At 45.2% G+C, this 18603-nt stretch overlaps 1 protein-coding gene across 4 annotated transcripts in view; it reads left to right on the top strand.

Moving 5' to 3' along the window:
- The window catches only part of LOC119650585 (uncharacterized protein DDB_G0284459), a 268771-nt gene that overhangs the window by 243629 nt on the left and 6539 nt on the right, over positions 1-18603 (top strand). For 3 of the 4 annotated variants that reach the window (XR_005249340.1, XM_038053419.1, XM_038053418.1), the window contains 2 exons: positions 4638-4764; positions 15012-15412. Coding sequence is in view for 3 of the 4 variants with exons in the window: in XM_038053419.1 (XP_037909347.1) it covers positions 4638-4764; positions 15012-15412 (528 nt within the window). In the remaining variant the exon portion in view is untranslated. The remainder of the gene's footprint in view (positions 1-4637; positions 4765-15011; positions 15413-18603) is intronic. The other variant, XM_038053420.1, reaches the window with a different exon arrangement.

Here is an 18603-nt window from a genome sequence, read left to right as displayed (position 1 = left end):
CCTCCTCGTTGGCGTACAAACGTTGTGCCAAACGGCGGAGCTTATGACACTCTTTCCGTAGGTCGACAATTTCCGCCGTCCACCAGTACATAGAAGGCTTGTCGCGCCTGGGGCCTCTCCGGGGCATGGAAGCCTCACACGCCGTCGTTATCAGATTCATCACTGAATTTACGACGGTGTCAGCTGCGACAACACCACCCCCCGGAGTGCCCCCCAGTGCGGCCCTACCTGCTCCAAGAGCTTCGACGAACCTTCCGATGTTCACCCTCGCGACATTCCACACGCAGGGGGAACGTCGTGTTGGTGCTCGCCGGCAAGTAGCGTCAAACACTTCGAACGCAATGTACCGATGATCACTTGCCGAGAAGTCTTCTAGGACTCGCTACCCGTCCACCGATGATGCCAGAGATTCCGACGCAAAAGTTATGTCGGGAATGCTTCCTTCACAACCTGAGCGCCGAAACGTTGGCGTGGATCCGGTGTTTAAAATTACGAGCCCGGTTCTCGCCGCCATTTCCAGAATCCGTTTCCCTCTGGAGTCTGATTGAGGCATACCCCATTCAAGAGCCCTGGCATTAAAATCACCGCCAACCAGGATTCGTCCCTCCGTGCTCGAAACGGCGTCCTCCAGAGCATCAAGCCGGCGTTGAAAGTCCGGAATCGACTCATTCGGCGTCAGGTAAACGCTAAAAAACGTTATCCCTAAACACCGGATCCAGGCAAATCCGTCCCCCTGGCCTTCGGCAAGAACACGAAGTCGAACGTCGTCCCGAACCCAGATGGCAGCGGTGCCCGATAAGTCGAGATACCATGAGGACGGGTCCTTGTTTCGGTATTGCTCGCTAATCAGCACTAGATCAGCATTTACTTTCGCAGGGAACTGTGCTAGCAACTGGTGAGCGGTTGCACTCCGGTGCATGTTAATTTGCAAAATGCGGATCATGGCGTTCGCACCCTAGCCCTCTCCAATTCCGCCCTGAAGATCGGACACCGTCCCGAGCCCGCAGTGTGTGCGACGCTTTCGCCAGACGTGCCACGATCCCTGCAGAGAACACAACTCTCGCTTTCCTTGCAAGTCTTCGCTTGATGACCCGCTTGGCCGCATCTCCGGCATGCTGTCCTCCTGTCCGGACCCTTGCAAGCTGCTAGCGTGTGTCCATAGTCCAGACACCTGTAGCACTTGGTGGGGACTATCCGCATTCGTACCCTGCATACTACCCATCCGATTTTGATTCTACCGCTGTTAAGGAGTTTCCTCGCATATTGCTCGGGGACATCCACCACGGCAAGTTTTTGGCCTCGAGCATTTACAGAGGTAATACCTACCCGGGCATTGGTTACCTCTGGACATTCACGCTTTAGCGCCTCCTCTACTTCGACCTTTTCTGTGAGGCAGTCAAGATCCCGTATATCCAGAGGGCAAATGGGTTCTAGGCTGGAAACAAGGGCCTTCTCCCCCAATAGCCCCTTGACCGCTTCGCAGAATGTGCTCTTGCTGGTCATCTTTGGGCCCAGTTCGACGAGAACTCCACCACTCCTCGTTTTCCGTATCGAAGACACCTCTGCTCCGTTCTCCTCGGGTTTCATCCTGTAGCGGATTTCACTAAGGACTTCCGCAAATGTCTTGCCTTCCGTCGGCTTAATGAGCAGAGCCGACGATCTAGTCCTTCTTCGTTTCCTCGTTTTTTCCGCTACTGGCTTTGGGTTGGCAGCCTCCTTGTTTTTGGACAGACGTGTCTCTGGCGCCGGAGTCCGTTGTTTCTTTTTATCCTTTTTCGCCTTCTTTTTTTGGGCCTTGGAGACTACTTCGATAAAGTCTCCTTCAGGCACGTCGTCCTCTTTCCGCTTTTTCCCCTGTTCACTTTGCAGAGGGCTATCTACGGTCCGTTTGGCGCAAGCAGCATTCTCAGCGGGGAGTGCGACTGTTTCTGCTCTACAATCGTCTTCCGCTGCTCCCCTACATTAGGATGGACGATTCCATAGCTTACATAACGACGAAATCCATAAGCGATACCATGACCTATAAGTCTATAAGGGCAATATCTATGATAGAAAAACAAGACGGGGCAGACCCTGCCTAAGATGAAACGATGACGTAGGTCTGGACGCCAGACAGCTTTTAGGGATATCCAATTGGTTGTTGCGCCGTTGATGATGATGATGACGTTCTTGTCGATCTTTACATTTGAGGGATCTTCCGACGTCGAAGGTTTCGGGTTAGGAGAACTATATCAGGTACTCGCTACACCCTGCTTGACAGTAGTAGGTTCCAGGTTAGAAACCACTAGTCCGTCTGCTGCCTCGCTCCAGAAGGTCCCTGCGGTTGGTTTAAGCCCAACGGTGCTACGGCTAGTACCGAGTGTGCTGCTCTCGATGGCTACGGTCTCCTGGCTGAATGCCAGCAGCTCGTCCTCCGGTAATGCGTCTGGCATCACCACCTTTTCTTCTGTCGTCGGTTTATTTTTTTTTTTTTAATTGAGTTCAGTAGTCCGGGGTAGTCCGGGAAGAATGTCCACCCTGGCTAGCCCGGCTACCAAGGTTAAGAGCCTTATTTGAAACTGAAGGTGCCCAAAGTATTTCGAGTTCTAAAGACCAATATCCCCATTAGCCACGAACCTCCTCCTTGGCTAGGGGTCCTATTAGCACCTTCTCCAGTGCAAAGAGGACGATATTCTCCACCGTGGGTACCAATCCAATCCAATGTGTCTCGCCTTTAAAGGAAACAGTGTAACCAAAAGTATACCCGGGCTGTGTGTCATCAATTTTATGCCAAAAATCAAATGTCCTTTCTAAGACTCCTCACTCAGCAAATTTGGTTTCTTCTGATTTTTATTTTCAAAATTAAAGTCAGTGTGGAAATGACTCCACTTGCACATCAAAGCATTTTCACTACGTACTCTTAAAGTTATTTGAAAGGAGCTCCCCAGGACTTCTCCAAAAAGTCTAGACACCACTGTGTACTTTGACGCCACCAAAGATCATGATCAACAGAACATTTTCCAGAAAACTATGTTTGCTTTCACTATGACTATCACATGCCCAAAGTCTGGGACGACAAACTGGGTCAACATAAACAGAGTTATTCCAAAGATAGTGCAAATAAGGAATATTACTCACCATCAAAGGTGTCCCTATCAAAATACAACCATAGACTGAACACATCGCTCTATGTTATCAGCGCGATGGCCCAAGTTCGGCCCTTGGAGACTTATCACCTCCGGCAGCCAAAATTTACTATCTCACTATCAAAAAAACGCAATCAATGAAAGAAACATCTGTTGCTGATGGAATGGAACTGAAATCAGGAATTTTACCCAGGGCTGAGTAATACCATGTTTTGGAGGTAATACCGATACTTTTCGAGCCAAAACTGAGGGTTTGGGATGTTCCTGGGGGCTATGGGCCCTAAAAAGATCGACTGCTTCTGGGTTGTCCTGGTATAGCCCAAGGACATCAGAGTGGATTTTTTAACTAATCACTTTGTTCTCTATTCGAATTGGTTCGTATACAATGATCTTAGGAAAATGATGTACATTTTAAAAAAGAACCCCAGCCCCTTAGTCAGCTGCATAGCAATTTTCCTCAAAAAACAGCCATCTTCGACCTTGTTTATAACTTCCGCCTGATTTCATCTGAATGGCTCAAACTTCATAATCGGTCTTTGCTCTCTCGTCCCTCAATCTACTCTACGTTACCATAAAAACCATAACAATCCTTACGAAATAAATTCCAATCATTTGTGCGACACACGATACCCTCAACTCCCTCAAACAGTTCGAACAATCCATAAGCACATGTACAACCTCTACTCAGACTACCACCAATCGTACAAGCCTCCTGTTAAGTAGTTAATTCGTTCCCTCCAGGCAAACCAATTTATAAGGATCAGCAGCTGCTCCTGTTGCCATTGTCAGTCCCACGGAGTGGAACTGTGCAGCCCGAAAATGCACTGAATTCATTATAATCCCAGCCAGCACAGCATGTGTACCATTTCCTTTCAAGTTCACAGCCGCACATTGTTCAGTGAAGATCAGTGCAACCGATCTTAAGAAAAAGTGAGAGATAAGTGTCACAGTGAAGATACACAGATACTCGATCGAATGTCCCAGATACGGTCACCGAGCTATCTATTCACCCATGAACTCTCTTGAACAGCCAAGGGCTTGAGTGATCTCATATGCCGCCTAGTCTCACACAACCCTAACGACAATACAGTGCCTTAACAACTAGCAAAATGTTAGATAAATTTTTCCAGTCAATGAGATCTAAAATCAACTCCAAATCCATCGACGAGAATAGTGTGTTTGCCAATCTATCTCGAATCCTTCCATTCAGATACTCCGCAGTCAATCAAAACGATCAAGATTGCATTATGGGAATGTTTCCGCGAGTGTTTCGACAAGATTGTGGGACATTTTCCGATATTGAGATGAATCTATTCAATAGAAATGTCCTAGTGGATCCTGAGTATCTTGATAATGTGATAGATAAATTTGTGCGTGTTATCACCACCGAGGTCGATGATAGTAAAAAGTTTTCAGTGAGTTGGTTTTTAAAAAAATTAAGTGTAAATTTTAGTCCTTTTAAGTGTCAAAAAAAGATTTTATGTGCTGACCAGGGTGTCCTTTTTTTTGCAGAGACGAAATGATCGTGAAGAGATTCGTCGACGATTGGCGATGGGCGCTGAGGATGACTATTTTAGTAAAATTGTCAACCAGGATCGACCCGGCAGGAAACCAAGTTTACAGTCCAGATTGCAAAATGGTAAGTGTCCTTTTCTATTGAAACTATTATTATATATTCATCTCTGTGAAACACGCCTAAACACCTTTCATGACTCCCAGCCCCATTCAAAAAACTCAGGCCTTTTCTATGCAAAGTTTTACTGCAACTAATAGCTCAATCAATAGATACAGATGACTCTGAGGCCTGAATTTATCCTTCCTCCATTCACCCAATTCAAATCCACTTTCCATTTTATCCAATTTACTCGGGAATCACTATGCCTGCTCCATTATTTCAATGAATCCTCTCCGCCAGCCTTTCAGATAGTAGTCTCTATTCATCCATTCATTCATTTCACTCTCCAATTCGTACCCACTACTCCCCATTCATCAGCAAGTTTCTGAAAAAGGATCAACAAACACACACTTCATTGCATATTCAAAACATTATACCTGCTGGCGAAAACCAACCCTACAACCTCATAAACCCACCCCCACGACCAAAAAAAAGCAACATAAAAGATATTTGGAACTAAAGGATCTTCTCGAGATGAGTTCTCTCCTTTCATCTCCTGAGATACCTAAACTGACAGCATCCAGGGGACATACAATCATTAAATTCAATATTCAGGTAAAAGATGGACGGCGGAACAGGCGAAGCAAGGACTCGTCAGGTACAAGTCTCTCCTACATTCAATGGAAGCCATTTCTTCCTCATAAAATGCGTTTCAAGGGTGCTTATACGAGTGCCATAATGAAACAGGTCATCCGTGTACCCTTGAAAATTTGCTAAGGTCTCCCGAACACTGAAGGTTAACCTTAAGTGAATCAAGGCTCACGTTAAAGGGATGATAGTGCTATCGCAAATTGGATATGTTTCCTCGTTTAATCGTTTTTCGTAGTTTCATTTTGATCTGGATGCAGAAAGCCTGCACTCGAACTCTTCCAGGAAGCTATTAGGCATCAAGCCCAGGCAGCATCTTAATTAAAGGGATAATACGATAAAAGGGTGCATGATTCAATGAGCGGCGGAAGTTTGTGCTTTAAAAGGAAATGCACTTTATATTCTGTGTGGATTTATAATTTACATTGAGCAGTGGCACTCATCGTGGGGTTGATCAGAGCAGCCTTCACACAAGAAGGAATTTCTGAGGCTGAATGATATATTTCCGGAGCAATGAGTGGGTGTCAGATTGCATTAAATGCACAGAGAGGGTTGTGCACCATTCAAAGAAAGGATATTCCAAATGAGCAGGACGAGAACTTGGAATAGTGACTATAGCGTTTTGAGATGCAAGGACCTTTGGCTGACATGACCTAAGGCCGAATTTTGACCTTTCTATGAGCACCCCAATCAGTTACGAAGCACTTTTAAAGCTTTGTAAATTTTGCTGACAAAGGCAGGCTCAAGGAAGACTTGAAAATGATGAACGAGAAATATCCCTCAGGGATAAGGATTTATTGTATATGATGGGATTCCGGTACAACATACCGTAACAAGTTTTTTGTAACTCCTACCGAAATTCACTTACGTAAGTTATCTCCTGCTAGTCAGCTACTAAGCTAAGAAGATACTAAGTCGAACACTTTTTCAGGAAGACGCAGAATAATATGGTATGCCTCGTCCTCTTCATTTCACAATTTGCATGTTGGCTCTTCGTTACTCCCATTGTGAGCAGATGTTTCCGCGGAAGGCAGTAAAATTTTTCTGCGTACTCACTTAAAACTTATTTAGTTTCAAAATTTCAGCTACGTTAATCCACCGTTCATCTTGTAGGCTACCTCTGTCTCTCAATTATAAAATAAATCCTTGAGCTTCGAGTCTCGCACAGTTTCTATAGCTGCAGCGCCAAGTACCCGCTCCCCCCACTTCTCCGCCCATATCCTACCGTGAAGTATTACTTCACAAGGAGGGCTGTGGTTTCCACCAGCGGAACTAAGTCACACGTCCGTCGCACTTTCGGAGCTCGTTCTAGTTCCTTCAGCTTCTTCTGTATCGCAGTTACTGTTCCGCTTATCGCACTCCAATTTCCTACAGACGTCAGCATCTCCTCCACGAAATTATGGAGTCCGATTACTGCGTTGAGGACATAGTTTAACCTCCTTCTTTCATTTGCGAATCTCGGACAGTGGAAAATAACATGCGGTGCATTCGGGACAGTCTGGAAACTCATCCAATCCGAAGCGATGCAAGCACTTCCTGTATCCACCGTGTCCCGTAAGGAACTGCGTTAAGTGGGTAATTTAATTATCCATGCTTGCACTCGACCCATCTCCCAATACACAGGATCGGTATATGGGTCCAGCGGTTCTTTTCGGAATTATCTCACCGTTGCTGCATCTCCTGTACAACTCCTTCCTAGTGGGAAGCCCGCAGTCACTTCGGTCGGATTCACCGTCCTTCTCCGGTAGATACAGTGGGCCTCATTCGCCAGAAGACCAAGAGAATCATCCCCGCGATAGCACACACTACCTCACCTGATATCGTTCTATATGCACTGCACACCCTCAGCGCGATTGGCCGGTATACCGAACTTACCCTTCTCTGGTTCGCTGCGTTACCCAGTGCGCACGCCCAGACAGGAGCCGCGTATAGCAGGATGGATTTCACCACCCCTGCGATAAGCAGCCAGCGAAGAGATTTTGGCCCTGCAATATTTGACATCATCCTTGCTAAAGATGAACTAGCCTTTGCTGCCTTTGCGCGAGCATAGTCCCCTTGAAGCTCAACTTGGCATTCATCAGTACCCCCAGGTATCGAATGATCGATTTTGAAACGACTTCGTGATTACCAACCCAGATTTTGACAGTGTTGTTTTTCCTGCGATTGGTAATAAAAACCGCCTCCGAACACGGAGCCTTAGGGAACACATGCTATCACAATATATCCCTTCAGTCTGTCGTCCGTTTCGTACCAAAGAAGTCTTTCCGAAAGGTAACTCACGATTATCCGAGCTAAGTAACCAGGGACACCCACTTTAATCCAACCCCAGTTAAAGGCATTAAAGGCATTCCTGACATCCAGCATTACCACCGCGCAACACTTACCAGCGGCCGATGCCTCCCGGGCTAGGTCCACGACCATTGCAATGACATCAACCGTGGACCGCGCTCTACGAAACCCATACTGCCGCTCCGATAGACCACCCGCTAGCTTGACGAACAGTAGCAGCCTGTTGTGTACCACCCTCTCCAATATCTTCCCCATACTGTCTAACAGACAAATAGGGCGATATGAAGAGGGTACGCCAGGTGGTTCGGGGCTTCGGTAGCTAAACCAACCTCTGCCTCTTTCACTAAGCGAGAAACACTCCTTCACCGATGCATAATTCAAATGTACTTATGAACCATGCGGGCCTGATTTTAGCAGCCAACTTCAGGGCTTTGTTCGGAATCCCGTCCAATCCCGGAACCTTGTTGTCTCCAATTCGGCCACAGATCTCCCACAGTTCCTCTTCGGTCACCCCGGGGATTGTCAAGACGATTACAATTATTTTGAATAAGAGTCGGGGGCACGTCACTTGGGGTGATTTTTGACCACGAATCTTGTTCATTACAACCTTGTAAGCAGCGCCCCACGAGTTCGTATTTGCTACAAGGCACAACTGCTTGTAGGAATTCCTCTTACTTTCCTGTATAGCCTTCTTAAGGCTACTTCGAAGATTGCGGTATTCTTTCTCCGACTGCTGATGTTCTGGCTTCTCTCTGGTCCTTTGTCAAAGCCTCCTCGCTCACAGACACGGTCCTCTCAACAGTGCGATTTCTTGGTTCCACCAGTAGCTTGGCTTCCTACTGTGATGGAACTTGCGTCGCTGCATTGTGAGAGTACATAACTGACATAACTGACATAACTGGCTCACTTTTTCCAGCGCCGTTCACTTTGGGTCGTAATAATAATAATCGTTGGCGCAACAATCCATATTGGATCAGAGCCTTGAAGTGTGTTAGAGCACTTCATTCAAGACCGTAACGGTACACTAGGAGGCAATGTGGTCAGCATTGCGCTCGCCCGAGATTATTACCCTGATTTTGACTCAGGTACTCATTCACAGCTGAGTCGACTGGTATCCGACGTCAAATCACGAAACAAATCCCACTGCCACCAGTGAGATTTGAACCGTGACCTTCCGTACGATAGCTTTGTGCTCTAACCACTCAGCTATCCGGGTCGTAACCTCCTTCTAAAACCGCCCGGAATATCTTTTCCTCGAAAGCTCCAGTGAACCACCCAGCTATCCTGGTTTTTCCGCCTTTGATGCTCACTCGGGTTTCGCCTCCCACATTTCTGATGTCAAGAAAGATGGCCTGATGGTCACTGTGGGTATAGTGCTCACTCACTCGCCAGACCATAAATCCATCCATGAGGTAGGTTAGATCGACGATTGAGCCTAGTCCTCTGCCTCGGAAGGTGGGCATACATCCAACATTGGCGAGTACGATGTCCAACTCCGCGAAGGTTTGAAGCAAGATTTGGCCCCTGGTGCTCGTCACTCGACTCCCCCCGTCGAAAGCCCGCGCATTGAAATCGCCGAAAATGATTTTTGGACTGTGGTCTATAGCGTCCAACACCAAGCTTTCCAGCATCTCCTCATATTGCGCTAATGTTACGCTAGGAGGAGCGTAGCAGCCGTAGATATGGACGCCGTTGACTTTCGCTCGTGCAAAGCCGGCTCCCGGAAATGCCATTGTTTCTTGTATGGCTGCCCATATCGCCGCTTTCCGATGAGTCTTTCACCCACGTAGCACTATCGTAATTTCAGTACGGTTCACCTATCACCACCACGTCCACATTCAACTCTCGAATGGTTTGCGAGAGCAAGTCTTGAGCTGCCTCGCAATGGCTTTGGGACCTGAGAACCTATATTACGACAATTTCGTGATCAGTAGCCCGGGCGTTGACAGTATTTTTTTCTTCCAGTTAGTAATAAAGACAGCCTCGATCTTTTTGCCAAGGCCAGTTGGACCATTTTATGTGTACCCCATTCACCCTTTGGTGAGATATAGCGCGTGCCCCATCTTTCACGGTTTGACCATTAACGGCGATGGTTTGATGTCATGAATGGCTTCATTTTCTTCTGGGTTCATGTTCGCGGAGTCTTCCGCAACTACAACCCCGGCCAAGGCACCCCTAAAACCAAGCAACACCCAAGCGCTAAACACTGCATTCTACATAATATTCCACCACCAGGGTCCCAGTACGAAAACCTGAGGGATGTATTTATCGCATGTCAACTGTTCATGTTCCGAGGGATAACTTTCGATTAATCGAAATAAATATAATATTATGCCAGACCGTAAGTATCCCGCTGGCTCCAGCTTCTCCGTTGCACTTTAGCAAAACCTCCGGTCTCAGGATTCGACTTGCTCCTGAGGTACAAATGCTGTCACAGCATTGCCTGAGTTACACTCTAAGACAACTAGCCCACATTTTCCATCCCGCTATGGATTTCTTCTCCTCAATAGCCCCGGTGGATCAGCCAAACATCCTGGTTTCGATTGTTGCTTCCTCCGTTTCCAAAACCGAGAAAAATAGCCTGATGGTGCCTTTGGGGTAATACTCACTCATCCGCCAGACCATCCCTGTCACTAACAGGATGTTTAGCCAACGAGTTAAACCAATCCTATACTTCAAAAGGTAAGCAAATCTACCTTGGCTAGTGTAATACCCAAATCCGCAAAGGTTTGTAGCAAATTTTGCCCGTCCTTCCACGACTTTTTTTACCTAACCAATTTCTGGAAATTACGCGATAATTATGTATCTGAGTCATATCTCTAGAGGGACTTCCTCATCAAATCTGCACATGACTTATCCCATTTCTACCTGCTAACAATAGCAGCTTCCCTCAATATCATCGTCATACGTTTTATTCACCAAGAAAGAATAGTTCTATTAGCGTAGCGCAGATAATTCGGCTCTCCCCGTTTCTCGCGGCTCATCTTGAGAAGATGTCACCTTCATTACCCAGCGAACTCTTAGTGTCCTGATATGGAGCCCTAACATAGAATTCCTCCTATCCTTTCTTATTATTCCAGTTTTCTCTCTCTCGCTCTGTAGATCTCTGGGCTGCTGATATTTTTTAGCTGTGTTAGCATCTGTTTCCCGCTACTGAGACACTGTAGTTGCTGGGAAACCTCCTTGTTCACTCTTAAAAGCCTCCCGTCCTTGACTTCTAAAGCCCTGCTTCACTTATTCCTCTGGCTTTCTTTCTCTTTTTTATCTTTTCCCACTTTTTCTTTTTTCCCACCTCCCTCACTCCGTATTCACTTTCCAATTGTCGTATATCTCCGGATGTGGACATGTGCTTATTTATAATGCAGTCCTTGACAACTACTTCTAAGTGGATAAACCACGATTTATCCAGTATATCATGTCTGTCCACAATCCCTATATCGGGCCTAAAGCTCTTCTTATAAAAGTGTTCATGCCCTAGTTTTTTACAATCTCCTTTTTTATTTCAACCGACCCCCTACATTCACAATTTTACTCTTCCTAAACAGAGACTCATTCGAGGGTTGACACCTTCATACCTCTGACAGAATAGTTCTCTCAATTGTCTTACACTACTCCAGAGCTATTTTCACCTTCGCGCCACTATCATTTTCAAAAGAGTGATTGCTTCTCTGAAGGCTTCCCTGGAGCGTCGTTGATCGACTGGTTTTTACCTTTGGGATATTTTCGTCCACCAGTTTTCGAAGTATGATCCACTCTCCGCGGTGTTTCTGACTCCGAATGAGAGCGTTTTATACATTTGGAGTTCCATTCTTTCCAGCTTTTAGCTCGGGAAAAGATCGCCTGCGCCACTAGACAGGCCATCGCTACACGGGAAGTGATAGTATCCACAATATTTCTTCAGAATTTGTATTGCGAGTGATCAACTCAGTAGACTAGGGTTGAGATTTCAGCTCACCCTGGTTCATAAATGCTTTGTTTATTCGGTTCTCATGATCGTTTCACCCTGTCGCTTATCTATGTGGGGGTCCCGTGTTGACTTCGTTTTTCCCTTTCAGGAAAGAGAATAAACACTCTGGTTCCTCAGGCCTTTGTTCACAACACCATTTACCTTTGGGTTAGGATTTGATTACCACTTCGCTTCGAGCTGCCCTCCTAAGTGGTTGAGGGAATGTCTACACTGTTCCGTACTGGCCTGCCATGTGCATTCAAAGTACGACTGAAGTGAACAAAGACGACTCACCTATTAAAAGTGCAGCGTCAGATATTCATGACATTAGAGACAAGGACGTAATTGACGTTGCGGCCCAACGTCTTTGTCAAGTCGATTACCTTCGCTCCTATTTTTACAGCAGCTGAATCTTTTGCTCGCAGTTGTTTGCAAAAGATTACGTACTGACTTCACTTAACTTGAAGGGTCAGTAATTTAGTCCTGTGAGAGGATTGACATCGGGCCAAGAACAAAGCAGTGGAATAAACTAAACTAAAAGGCCTACAAATAAGTTCTGTCGGTTTTCACAATAGATGGCGTAGCTTGTTTTTTATTCCATTGATCCACATTTCCAAACATTCATCGGAAAGCTACTGTCAATAGGCACAAACGTCAGTATAAATTATTTAATTGAAGTGTAAACAATATTACTTTTTTCATCAACGAAAATGGCCAATTTTGTACCAAATAATGTGTTTTTGCGGGGACTTCTACGTCATTATTTCAATATGAAGAAAAAAGCAGCCGAAAGTAATCGCATTTTGGTGGAAGTTTATGGTGACCATGCTCTATCTGAGCGAACGTGTCAGAGGTGGTTTGGACGGTTTAAAAGTGGCAATTTTGACTTGGAAGACGAAGAGCGCCCCAGACGGCCAACAATTTTTGAAGATGAAGAATTAGAGGCATTGCTCGACCAAGATCCATCGCAAACGCAAGAAGAACTTGGGAAAAACACTTGGAGTCACTCAGCAAGCCATTTCCCACCGTTTAAAAGGGGAATGGGAATGATCCGAAAAGTCGGAAATTGGGTTCCGTATGAACTGAAGCCAAGAGACGTTTTTTCACGTGCGAACATCTGCTCCAACGACAAGAAAGGAAGGGTTTTCTGCATCGAATAGTTACTGGCGATGAAAAGTGGATCCATTACGATAATCCCAAGCGTCGGGCAACGTGGGGCGACGCCGGCCATGCCTCATCATCGACGGCCAAAGCGAATATTCATGGTGAGAAGATCATGCTGTATATATGGTGGGACCAGCTGGGCGTGGTATACTATGAGCTGCTAAAACCGGACGAAACGGTGACGGGCAAACTCTACCGACGTCAAATGATGCGTTTTAGCCGCGAATTCAAGAAAAAACGGCCGCAATACCAGCAAAGGCATGATAAAGTTATTTTGCAACATGACAATGCTCGTCCACATGTTGCACAGCCCGTTAAAACATATCTAGAAATGGGAAGTCCTACCCCACCCGCTGTACTCTCCAGACATTGCTCCTTCTGATTACCATTTGTTCCGGTCGATGCAGCATGGCTTGGCTGACCAGCACTTCACCAATTACGACGAACTCAAAAAATGGCTCCATGAGTGGGTAGTGGCCAAGCAGACCAATTTTTGACGCGATGATATCTATGAATTGTCTGAAAGATGGAAGAAAGTTGTGGCTAGTGATGGGCAATACTTTGAACAATGAATGTATAACCAATTTTTCACAATAAAGCTTCAAATTTAAAGAAAAAACCGACAGAACTTATTTGTAGGCCCTATAGGACCCTAATATAGAGTTATATATAAAATTTCTCCTATCCTCCCTTATTGTTTCAGTTTGCTCACCCTTATATTCGCGCTTTACAGCAAAAATGTTAGTGCAGATCCTTGGACTACCACATACTATACCTTTCCGGGTCCCCTTAATAAATTTCAACTATCAAGAGGCAATGGTGTCCTAAGTGGTAGTCTCCAAGCTTGAAACTTCGATTCGGATCTTGTTAGCACTCTTACGACATTAAACGTCACAGTAAGACTCTGTGGTTCCTGGGTGGCCCACTTGTTCACTTTAAAAAACTCCCGCGCTTTATTTCTGAAGTCCTGCACTGGACTTATATTTGGTTCCTGCTTCTTCATATTTGACTTATTCTTGTCTTATCTTATCTGTTTTCATTTTTATCCTTAGGAGGGTAATACATTGATTCCCCATAAGCTTCACCATTCTCGCACCGACCAGGAACTTTTCCAGGCCATCTGCATCCAAAATGACTGTATCTGGTATCCAAAGCAATATCTTACTTATTTTAACGCTAGCTCCTCCAATCCACTGTTTATACATCAAGGCCAAGTTAAGGGTTCACACCTCCGTGGACAGAATAGTTCCCCCGATCGTCTTACCCTGCTCCAGAGTTAGTTTCGCCTCGCTTACAAGTCCACACCGCTGTCATTTGCAAAAGAATGTGTGCTTCTCTGAAGGCCTCCTTGAACGTTGCCGATCAATTAGTTTCTGCCTCTGGGATATTTTTGTCCCCCTGCTTCTGAAGTACCCTGTTTTATGTAGTTCAAGACTGGAGTATTGTGCTCGAGTAGAGGCACTAGACAGGCTCTCCCTATAAAGGAAATCCCCAGGATTTGTATTGCCAGTGCTCTAGTCAGTAGACTCGGTTTGAGACTTCATGGGTGTTTCATTGTCCTCAATGCTGAGACGTTAACTCGGTCCTCAATCTCTTTTTACCCTGCCGCTTGGCAATATCATATTCTTGTGGTGTCTTCTTTTATTCTTTTACGAAGGAGAGGAGGCCATTTGAGCACTTAGTTAACTTCCTAAGTGGTTGGGGGATATGTTTGCTTTTCCAGGGATGAAGTGGAGGAGAAGCAAAGTCTCTAAGCACCCAGATCGTAATGGTCCTTTTTACGAAATGCTATCCCTCACTAGCTTGGCATATGCATTCCAATTTTCTTGGAATGCGGCGCAACATCATCCCCAAGTCAACTTGCATCACTCCTATCGTTAGAGCAAGGTTCAACTGAGTCCATTTCATGCAGATGTTTGCAGGCAAATTACGAAGTGGCTTCACTTAACTTGAAGGATCGATCATTAAGTCCTCTAGGAGAACTGTTTACCAAGAACAGAGCAATAAATAGGAGTTTAAGTAAATACGTAAATTTATTTTGAATAGGATTTTGCCAACCTTCATTTGTTTAAGTCCTCCTGATTTTTATATGTGTAGTTCTTAAAGAATTTATAATCCGGTATCCAGGGAGGCTCACACACCACAGAGTACACAAAAAAACACATCAAATTTTTAAACTTCTTCAATCACTCAATATTAATTTTTGTTTTTCCTATAATTCCAGGAATGAATCTTCAAATATGCTTCATGAACGAAGCATCCTCTGATACAGAAAGTCCCAGTTCGGATTCTGAAACATGTCCGAAACTATCAAAGTCGACAAGTAACTCCAGCAATATGTCACGTTACAGTAGCTCATCGTCCGCCCATAATCCGTACCATTCACGACCACTCTCAGTAAATATTGTCAATAATAACATCAACACGATTACTAACAACAATCACACAATGGCTAATAATAAAAAATTCAATAATCAGATGAATCGTCCGTCGACCCTATCCTTGGGACCACCTGTAAGTGATGAAGATGCTGAAGCGGATTTTTTCACGAAACAGGCAAGACTACAGATTGAAGCTAGAATGGCATTGGCACAAGCAAAAGATATGGCGCATATGCAAATGGAGGTGAGTATTTAAAGATATTCTGTTGATATTTGGTACTCTTTTGGTTAAGAAGTAGTTGAAAAGCTAAGGTATCAGCCAACATGCTCTTGAAGAATGACCCAATCTGACAAACTCAAGCTTGTATAAGGCTCATCTAAAATAACCTGGACTGCAGGACCTCAGCAGAGATTACTCCTTTACTCTTCTCTTTATTTAACACATGGAGGGGAAAATCTTTAAAAAAAAATGTCCATTCAAGGCCGTAACCGCGAATGGGCCTCCCCCACTGAAAACTCCACCATCTTCATCGAAGCTTTCTACGAGTATGGCCAAATAGCTCTGAACCAAAACCGCCAGTCCTGAGTTTCGGAAATTTAACGCGACCCCTAATGGTATCCAGTTATCTCTCACATATATAAAAGACTGAGTATTTACCCCCTTCAGGTTCGAGCTCGCGGTCACAATTCACAGTTGTGCCAATTACCAGCATCCACTTTCTCAGCCTAAGAAGTAGCCCCTCCTACACATCTCTGTCTGCCTGTCTTTTTAGTTGTACATGCTAACTTAGGTGTCCCTTTGGTCAGAGCCAAAGAGAGTCCCATCTATTATTTTTTTATTGCAATAAAGTCTCTATTCCAACCGACTTTCCATCCCTCCCTCGGTGGGCCTCTTTCTGCAGGGAATCACTTTAGATGTGAAAATTGAGATATTAAACCTCGAGTCTAATCACCTGCTTGAGATAAGTAGCCTAGACTTTCGTTAGAGGAAAACATTGAAACATTGGAATGAACAACATAGACACGTTTATCGAAGATTTTCCGGAGATTGGGGCGAAGACAAAGGAGCTGGCACTAAAAGTTCAAGGATCTTAAGGGCTCCTCTAAACGATGAATACCCAAAACGGTTAACAAGTCAGGAGAGGAGAAGTGAAGGGTGGTTGCCCCAAACCCATGGCTTTCTCAATGAGTGTGGGAGTAGAGACTAATGAAGTCGTTTTGAAATTCAAGGCGAGGACCACATAAGTCCAAGTTTCTAGCTGCGACCCTGGTGGGCGACCTACGTAAGAATTGCTATGAAATTCGGAAAATATCGGGGGAAGGGAAGTTGCACTGCGTCCTTAAACAACTATTGTTAGTTAATCAAGTAAATATTTTCAGTTAGAGGAATATGACAATTCGAAAAGAAGCCTCACCCTTGAAATCAATCAATCCAAATAGCAGTATTAGCAAAGTTAATGTTGATATAAGAAAGGCGCCGACTACGCCACAGATGGTTCCAAGCCAATCTGAGAGAGGAGTAGGGAAGAGAGCCTGAATGCGAGCATAACGGCTACCACGTGTCGACATCGGACTAATTGGATTGAATTGGATTTTGGAAAGTGCGAATACTTCTCGATTACGGTGTCAAGCCTCCCCAAAATGTTCGCCTTCTCTAACTTCCGCGACAATTTTAGCGACACAGACGGGACACTCTGAGGTTAAGCGAGGGTAAGATAGTAAGACTCTTCACAGCCCTCCTTTTCTTCTTTCTGCGAACCTGCCGGAAGTAAGGGAGAATCCGGTATAGAGTTAATCCTTGCTGCATCCGCTAGCCGCCCCTCTTGTCAAGGAAACCGGTATCAGGCAAAATACTAACTGAGAAAGTCCAGCCCAAGGCGAGAAACATCTCAAAGGAGCAATGTTACCCATCAACGAAAATTCACAATGCAGAAACGCTGACAATATTGATTACTAAAATACTAGGCCTTATTGAGGCTGCGAGTAGGTTCCGGTACCGCGGAAAGTCTCGACAAGTGAAGTGTGACAAGCGTCGTGACAAAAAGATATTCATTATTGCGCTGGCTAGGGAAGCCGAACCTGCCGAAAATAACGACGACTTCGCTACAAGTAGTCGTAAGTCTTTCGGTGGTTCTGAGCGCGTCCATGACAACGAAGAGCTTAAAAGGTGGAGGGAACACTTGCTGAAGTTTCACCTTTTGTGGATGAAATGGCTAGTTACCCCGCAGAGGGCTTTTTATCGCGGATCCGGCTGTCTCTGCACAGCTGCTCCTTCAATTCATCCATTAGTCCTGAGAATCTGAGATTTTTCCCAGTGAGTGGAAGAAGGGGATGACTGTAAAAATCCTAAAGAAGAGAGCCGATCCTCAATGCAACAATTGAAGAGGTATTTACGAACTTTCTGCCATCGCAAAAGCTATCCCGGAACACATTAAAAAGGAATACGAAAACTTCTGGATCCAAACACCTCGATTATACTGATTTTCTGCCTCACCGAGTCATAGACCTTATCGAAGTGGCCTGGATTTGGAACGAGCGGCAAGAAATGTTGAACTGAGGATAAGTCTGACGGGCCGTCAAAGTCGTCCTATCTGCATCAACAAACAGAATACCGAAGGTGCCGATTAATTTGTCTATATTGGCCATGTTGTTTCTACCAATGGTGCCACCCTGGCCTTGACAGCGCCAGATTCACCTTTACGGTTTGGTCTAAATTTTTGAAATGCAGATACTTCAACAACAACATCAAATGTAGGTTGGTTGGCGTCCATGAGAGTAGTACGTAGAAATGAAACCACTACAGCGCCTCCACACTAGACCACCCCCAGCTGACATTGGCTTTCAGCGATAAATCCCGACTCCGAGCATTCAGACGTCTGTAACCGTCACATGACTTCCATTCGCCATTGGACTTTGGGACCATGTATAGTGGAGAAGACCAACAACTATTTGGTAGTCTGCAAGTACCCTGCCTTAAAAGTGTGTCGGATTGTTTATTAGCAACAGCGAGCCTCTGGGGTGATAATAGATTGAAAGATTGACAGTAGAGCAGGTGGCAAGTTTTCCTGAAAACCTGAACGAAGTTACGGGATCCATAGAGACCTATTCTGCAGATTCACTAGCAATCCATATTAGCCTAGAAAGTCTGCGCCTAATATGGAACTACTGATATCCTCTACAATAAAACGCCATGAGAACGTTCGTCAAAGTCCTAGACTTACGTCTACTTGCCTGTAGCCGTAAGTCTGTATGGTTAAGGAATTTGCAGCCACCAGTTCAGGTTGTTACGGAATCAGTTTCTGATTCCGCAATACCGGGAGAACTGACTCATCTGCGTCTGTGTCAACCAGGTAATGGCGCTTGCTCATTGGGCCGTATATTGTTAAGTGGCGTGGAGCCGCGTCCTGGGTAGCCGCCACTGGAACTCCCAACTAT

This window comes from Hermetia illucens, chromosome 3, assembly GCF_905115235.1.
Source record: "Hermetia illucens chromosome 3, iHerIll2.2.curated.20191125, whole genome shotgun sequence".
In the NCBI taxonomy this organism is placed as follows: domain Eukaryota; kingdom Metazoa; phylum Arthropoda; class Insecta; order Diptera; family Stratiomyidae; genus Hermetia; species Hermetia illucens.
The sequence above is the reverse complement of the archived record's forward strand: the minus strand, read 5'-3'. Positions and strand labels throughout refer to the sequence as shown.